This window comes from Anser anser (genome assembly GCF_964211835.1).
Source record: "Anser anser genome assembly, contig: SUPER_W_unloc_2, whole genome shotgun sequence".
NCBI classification, from domain to species: domain Eukaryota; kingdom Metazoa; phylum Chordata; class Aves; order Anseriformes; family Anatidae; genus Anser; species Anser anser.
The window spans coordinates 1,042,781-1,050,278 of NW_028154230.1; the positions used below are offsets into that span (position 1 = coordinate 1,042,781).

General features: G+C 54.6%; 1 protein-coding gene across 2 annotated transcripts; it reads right to left on the minus strand.

Moving 5' to 3' along the window:
- Positions 1-653: 653 nt before the first annotated feature.
- LOC310888837 (adenosine 5'-monophosphoramidase HINT1-like) lies at positions 654-6,637 on the minus strand. 2 transcript variants are annotated; one of them, XM_083852451.1, is made up of 4 exons: positions 6,453-6,637; positions 4,906-5,011; positions 3,995-4,202; positions 3,077-3,780 (listed from the first exon to the last, which is right to left on the minus strand). In XM_083852451.1, exons 1-4 carry the CDS (start codon positions 6,593-6,595, stop codon positions 3,734-3,736), a joined length of 504 nt encoding a protein of 167 aa, XP_083708577.1. In that variant the 5' UTR covers positions 6,596-6,637; the 3' UTR covers positions 3,077-3,733. The 2 variants fall into 2 exon arrangements, 1 of the variants encoding a protein (XP_083708577.1); XR_014576202.1 differs by lacking the exons at positions 3,077-3,780; positions 3,995-4,202; positions 4,906-5,011 and adding exons at positions 654-1,374; positions 2,633-2,679 and having other exon boundaries at positions 6,453-6,621.
- Between the last annotated feature and the right edge of the window lie 861 nt (positions 6,638-7,498).

The window sequence follows — 7,498 nt, forward strand, 5'->3', positions numbered from 1 at the left end:
AGCTACACCTCTCCTCGTAACTGTTTGTTGTTTACGGCTGAAACCAGTCCTGGGATAGGATATGCCACCTGGACTGAGCAAAGCCTTTGATACGGTCCCTCACCACATTCTTCTCTCTAAATTGGAGAGGTATGGATTTGAAGGATGGACTGCTGGGGGGATAAAGAATTGGTTGGCTGGTCGCAGCCAAAGGGTTGTGGTCAACGGCTCTATGTCTGGGTGGAGGCCGGTCACAAGCGGTGTCCCTCAGGGGTCGGCCTCGGGACCGGTGCTCTTCAACATCTTTAGCAATGACACAGACGACGGAATCGAGCAAGTTTGCAGATGACACCAAGCTGAGCGGTGCAGTCGATACAACAGAGGGAAGGGATGCCGTCCGGAGGGACCTGGACAGGCCGGAGAAGTGGGCCCATGAGAACCTAATGAGGTTCAACAAGGCCAAGTGCAAGGCGTTGACCTTGGGCTGGGGCAATCCCAGGTATTTCTATAGACTGGGAGAAGAAGAACTTGAGAGCAGCCCTGCGGAGAAGGACTTGGGGGTCCTGATGGACGAGAAGCTGGACACGAGCCAGCAGCGCGCGCTTGCAGCCCGGAAGGCCAACTGTGTCCTGGGCTGCATTAACAAAGGGGTGGCCAGCAGGGAGAGGGAGGTGATTATCCCCCTCTACCCTGCTCTTGGGAGACCCCACCTGGAATACTGCGTGCAGGCCTGGGGCCCCCAGCACAAGAAGGATGTGGAGCTCTTGGAAAGGTCAGTCTCCCCTCCGTCCCTGGAAAGGTGTTGGAACAGCTGGAAAGGTGTTGGAACAGCTTGTTCTGGATGCCATCTCCAAGCCATTGGAAGAGAAGGAGGTTATGAGGAGTAGTCAGCATGGATTCACCAAGGGGAAATCGTGCTCGACCGACCTCGTTGCCTTCTATGATGGCATCACCAGCTGCGTTGATGGAGGGAGAGCAGTGGATGTCATCTACCTTGACTTTAGCAAGGCTTCCGATACTGTCTCCCACGACGTCCTGCTAGCAAAGCTGAGAAAGCGTGGGATAGACGAGTGGACGGTAAGGTGGGTTGAGACCTGGCTGACCGGCCGAGCTCAGAGGGTGGTGATCGGCGGCGCAGAGTCCGGCTGCAGCCCTGTGACTAGCGGTGTTCCCCAGGGGTCGGTGCTGGGTCCGGTCTTGTTCAACATCTTCATCGCCGACCTTGACGAGGGAATAGTGTCCACCCTCAGCAAGTACGCCGATGATACAAAGCTGGGAGGAGTGGCCGACACGCCAGAAGGCTGTGCTGCCATTCAGCGAGACCTGGGCGGGCTGGAGAGCTGGGCAGGAAGAAGCCAAATGAAGTTTAACAAGAGCAAGCGTAGAGTCCTGCACCTGGGAAGGAACAACCGCGTGTATCAGTACAGGCTGGGGGATGACCTGCTGGAGAGGAGCGCTGCGGAGAAGGACCCGGGGGTCCTGGTGGACGACAGGTTGACCATGAGCCAGCGGCGTGCCCTGGTGGCCAAGAAGGCCAATGGGATCCTGGCGTGCGTTAAAAGGAGCGTGGCCAGCAGGTCAAGGGAGGTGATCCTCCCCCTCTACTCTGCCCTGGGCAGGCCTCGCCTGGAGTACCGTGTCCGGTTCTGGGCTCCCCAGTACAAAAAGAGACAGGGGTCTCCTGGAAAGAGTCCAGCGGAGGGCAACAAAGATGATACGGGGCCTGGAGCATCTCCCCTATGAGCAAAGACTGAGAGACCTGGGCCTGTTCAGCCTTGAGAAGACTGAGAGGGGATCTTATCAATGATTACAAGTATCTTAAGTGTGGGAGACAGTGGGACTTGGCCACCCTCTTTTCAGTGGTTTGTGGGGATAGGACAAGGGGCAACGGCCAAAAACTGGAGCACAGGAAGTTCCGCACCAACATGCGAAAGAACTTCTTCACGGTGAGGGTGACGGAGCGCTGGAACAGGCTGCCCGGGGAGGTTGTGGAGTCTCCTTCTCCGGAGATATTCAAGGCCCGTCTGGACGCCTACCTGGGCAGCCTGCTCTAGGGAACCTGCTCTGGCAGGGGGGTTGGACCCGACGATCTCTTGAGGTCCCTTCCAACCCCTACGAATCTGTATATACAGGAGTAAAAATACACGTGTTGATAGCGATAGGACAAGGGGGAATGGTTTTAAACTAAGACAGGGGAGATTTAGCTTAGATATTAGGAGAAAGTTTTTCACTCAGAGGGCGGTGAGGCACTGGAACGGGTTGCCCAGAGAGGTTCTGGATGCCCCATCCCTGGAGGCATTCAAGGCCAGGCTGGACGCGGCTCTGGGCAGCCTGCTCTAGTGGTTGGCAACGCTGCCCAGAGCAGGGGGGTTGAAACTAGATGATCTTTAAGGTGCTTTTCAACCCAGGCCATTCTATGGTTCTATGATATGCTCTTTGAAAGCGTACAGGCTAAAGGAAGGGTCAAATTGGTGCCTCGGGGGCAAATTTCTTCGCCTTCTACGGTTGTCTAACAGTGCCTATTAAGCAAAGAGATTACCAATCATCTTCCTCCTCTACTTTCTCAGGAATTAAACACCTTTTGTGAAAGACTACAAGCGCTGATAGCATTAGCTAGACCGACTGGGGAACAGTTGAACACGTAAATACTTACTCAAGGTCCATTTGCACAGGTTTCTTTGAGCAGTTCCATGGGCTCTTCTACGTCAACAAAACAGACCAATGAAAGAGACCAAGGACAAATACAGAAACAGAACAGTTGATCAAGTGCCAATTTAAGAAGCTTTCCCTGAAAGGGCAACAGCATCTCCACCTCCACCCACCCCTCCCCTCCCCTCCCCCCCCCCAAGTAGTTGACTTCCACAACTATTTTCATCTGACCCCGCAAACGGCAAATTCTATATTACTTCGAGTAGAACAAGGGCTGTTTCTTGTTTCGGTTTGGTTTTTATCATTCAGCTTCTTCAAAAGACTTTAGTCATTCACAGCTGCAATCGTTAACCCCGCAAACAGATCCAGTAACAAAGATCATTCCTCCTGCTAAGGAATCGAGTTTCTTTGTGAGGAACGGAGTCACAAAAATCATTTCATTAGCAAGTTTCAAACACTAAAAATATTTAATAGCATTTTAACGCTCCCACGCTCCAGTAAGCCTTGAACGTAACCGCAATTAAACAAGGAGCACAGCAAAGCCAGAGGTCTAACAAAGCACGAGAGGTGATCGCATTTAAACGCCTTATGGTGCCTTTAGCTAATCCTTCTTCTAGTTCCTGAACAACGGACTTCGTTTAGAAAAAAAGAAGACTCTAAAAATACATACAAAAAAATAAAGGGAACGGCAGCCGAGTCTTGAACGTTCAGAAGCCGACTCAAGCATCCCAGAGCCTTCTACGCTTTGAAAAGCGTCTGTGGGAGAAATTACTTCTCGAAGTTGCGAAACCCACGACTGAAAAGAAAGCGGTAGCAAAACTCCTACGGTAGTCAAGAACAGGCTGACAAGCACCTGTCAGAAATCACACCGGGCAGAGTTTATTCTGCCTCCTCGGGACAGGGGCAGACAACAGACGATGCCTGGAAGCTTTCTTCCAACCTTATTCTTCTCTGGTTCTACATCTGCCAGTCCTCGATGCGGCTGTTTCGCAATAAAAGCACGCCCTTTTATTTGGGAGCAGGGGGAAGATAGCAAGGCCTCAAACACACAGCACATCCTAGATCGTCTTAGGGAGATGGAGACCCACAGGACCGCCGAGCGCTTCTATCTTCGCGTTTCAAATGACTGGGCAAACCACCATCTACACGACACTGTCAACAGACCGAAACATTCTTTTAACTTGCAGAACTATTTCCATCGGCAAGACACACAAGACAGAGGTCATATCCCCATGCTCCATCTTTATTGTGCAAGTGCTGCTCAAAGCTCTTTATTACCCTCCATAGACAGCCGTCCAGGAAAAAAAAAACAAAAAAAATCATACGTCAACAGGGGCTAGATTGACGGGCAACATATGAAACCTACTCGGCGGCGACCCGTACGCGTGCAGTGACGCCTGCGGTGCAAAAACCTTAGCCAGGAGGCCGGCCCAACTGACCGCCACCCAGAATACGTAGATGTACACGACAGCCCGAAGGGCCCGAGGGTGGGCATTCACAGCCATCCGGAATCCATTGGTCAGGTCCAGGTTAGCAGCACACTTCTTGCCAACAACCATTACACGCCCAAGAAGCTGGAAAAAGGAAATAACGTTACCTAACATAACGTGCCACGACGCACAGAACGAACGCGAGCGGAGAACCATCCACAGAACACGGTTAGCTAATCCTTCACGATTCAACCGCTGCTCTTTGAATTACCCTCTAGACGGGAACAGACTACAAAACAGTCACAGAAGCTAAATTTGTCTCGGGGGTTAAAGCCCCCGTCATAGCTTCGGGCAACGTAAGCCGCTCTGGCGGAAAATAAAAGCTTCACGGTGCCTTTTCTTTTGCGTGGCCTCACAAAGCCTTGGAACTTGACTTGCATAGCTAACAGCGAAACAAACACCCAGCGCCGCTCAACCAGCTTTCCCTTTCCTCGCCTCTGACCTGCCCAAACCCCAAGCCCTCTTCTGCATAGTCAAAGTACCACCGCCGCTGTCTGGAAACCGTGAAAACGGGCATCAGACCGTACTTCGGAACAACACTGCTTTTTGCACTACAAGCGCGTAGCCGGAGACCAGCATCGCTTTATATCGCCGCTCTTAGTCAAAAAGCTCAACTCCATTACAAGCTAGAGGCAAAAGACTACAGCATCGGAAAACCCAAAATAGCCTACTGTGCGCCCCTCCGCAACATCCAGAGGAAAAGAGGGGACGGGAAAGAGTCTAGGAAGTTACAAACTAGTTACAGGTACAGCCAGCCTAGCGAAAAGAAAGCTCCCACAGTACTCACGGGTCCGCCAGAATCTTCTGCTTCACATAACCGGACAACTGCCTTCTCAGGAAGGACTAGGAAAAAACACTGGAGCCTGAGGCGAACTATCACGGAACGCAAGGCGCTGGAGGAAGAGTAAACAGTTACAACGCAGTCAGCTTCAGAGAAAGGCAACAGCTTAAGCAAATCACTATGCCCCACCGAACTCGTCCTACCGAAGCAGATTATCAGGTACCCCAAACGCGCACGACAAAACAGCGATTCTTCTTAAGCGATCTTTGAATAGGCAAAGTTCTCTACCTTCTACACGCAAAACACACAAGCGGCAAACAATTGCTAACTGTCCTTCAGTTATGTCCAAATATTGCCTCGGCCAGAGGTAGGAAGGCATCTTCAAAGAACCCGGAGTAATCCGGCTGAGGCTGTATAAACTCTCCGTCCTCGATAACGCCACGTACTCAGGGGAAAGAACATTCCAAGTTAGCCCGTTACGGCCGGCTCTACGTCAGACACCTCCAGACCGAGGCCAAGGTATCACCTGCGAAACACGAATACCACCGATCTGTAGGAAACCATCGACTCGCAACTAATTGCGAGGGAACTCCCCAAATCACCAGCAGACCGAAACTGCATACGGCACCAGAAGCAGGATCCAGCACGCAAGGTGACGGGGGCAACGAGACAGCCGAGTACTTCAGATTAGCGACTTCCGGCAGTTTTATTTATTTTAGATGCGACTGAAACAGCGCCGATAAGACTCGATTCCACAGATGCTTTGCACTTCTTACTCACCATCGCCTTTCACTGCGCGACAATCGAGAATTACGAGCCTTCCTCACACTTCTCCCCCCTATAACATCGCTCAACTGTGAAACAGGCCTTCGGTACAGCGAGCTAAGCAAATTCAAGACCATTCGCTATAGCCAACTACACTCCAAAAGCAGTTCTAAGTTCCCCCCCTGCCTCAAGTGAGGACCAGCAGCCTGCGGGATTGACTGGCTTCTAGATGTTTAAGAAAGCTAGGAAAAGCTGCAATTCTTCCCTTTCACAAGCCACTTTGGAGAGAGCGTGCGCTCGCGTGCGCGGTGGGGGTGGTGCCATAACCAAAGCCTAGCACGGCCGAGCCGGGGCGTCTCTAGAACGCTGTCACGAGGCGCATCAAGACCTGCGTTTCTGCTACGCAGAAATGACTGATTACGGTCACTACTGCGATGCTCGCTGCCTATACGCAGGCAGTCCGAACCCCCAAGGAGACCGACTGCGCCGGCGACCCAGTACGCGCCGTGGCACCCCGGGGGCAGGCGGGACGCGCACCGAAGAAGCGCGGGGTTTTAGAGGCGCTGCAGTAGAGAGCGCCACGAGCCGGAGAGACCCCGACCGACCGACCGACCGACCGTCCGTCCGTCCGTCCGTCCCTCCCTGCCTCCCTCCCTCCCTCCCGCAGCAAGGCCACCACCCGCCCTGCCGCACTCCCGGGACCCGCGACGGGCCCTCGTTTCAGAGGGCCTGCGAGCGGCCGAGGGAAGGAAGGAAAGAGAAGACTCGCACGACGACGCCGCGGCTACCTCCTCGCCCACGACCGCTCATCCTCACGGAGAACGTTGGCGGGGACCTCCTTGCCCTTGCAGGCGACCTCTCCGAAAGCGGCTGCAGCGGCAGCGCCGCCGCCGGGCCAGGCGGCCTGCGCCCTAACGATCCCGTCGGCCATGACGGCGCCCGCTCGGTACAACGCCCCCTCCCTTCCCGCACTCGGCCCGGCCCTCCGCGGCGCTCATTGGGCCGACAGATCGCCGCCGACCGCTCCCGCGCCTCGATTGGCTGCCTCGCCTGCCCTCTTCCCTTGTCCCCGCCCTCTCGGCGGCTCCGCTCCCGTCGACCCGGTGCTTATCGGCGCTCAGGGAGGTCGCGTGCCCTCGGGGCGCGGAGGGATCCGACCGGGAGGGAGGAAGTGGGCGCCCGAAAACGGGCTGGGCGGCTCCGCGGAGGGAAGCCGGGCCCTGCACGGCTGGGAAACGAGCTCCACAGAACGGTTGCTCCGATCATAGAATCATAGCATGGCTTGGCTTGGCAGGGACCTTACTTAAAGATCACCTAATTCCAACCCCCCCGCCCTGGGCAGGGACACCTTCCACTAGACCACGTTGCTCAAAGCCCCATCCAACCTGGCCTTAAACACTTCCAGGGACGGGGCATCCGCCACTTCTCCTGGCAACCCGTTCCAGTGCCTCACCCCCCTCTCAGGAAAGAATCTCTTCCAACTATCCAGTCTAAGTCTACCCTCTTTGAGTTTAAAACCATTACTCCTTGCCCTATCGCTCCTCTCCCTGACAAAGAGTCCCTCCCCAGCTTTCCTGTAGGGCCCCCCCTTTGGGTACTGGAAGGCCCCTCCAAGGTCTCCCCGGAGCCTTCTCTTCTCTCTCCAGGCTGAACCACCCCAACTCCCTCAGCCTGCCTTCCTGGGAGAGGTGCCCCAGCCCCCTGGTCATCTTCGTGGCCCTCCTCTGGACGCGTTCTAGTACGTCCCCGTCCTTCTTGTGCTGGGGGCCCCAGAGCTGAACACAGTACTTACTCTAGGTGGGGCCTCACAAGAGCACAGCAGCAGAGAGGGAGA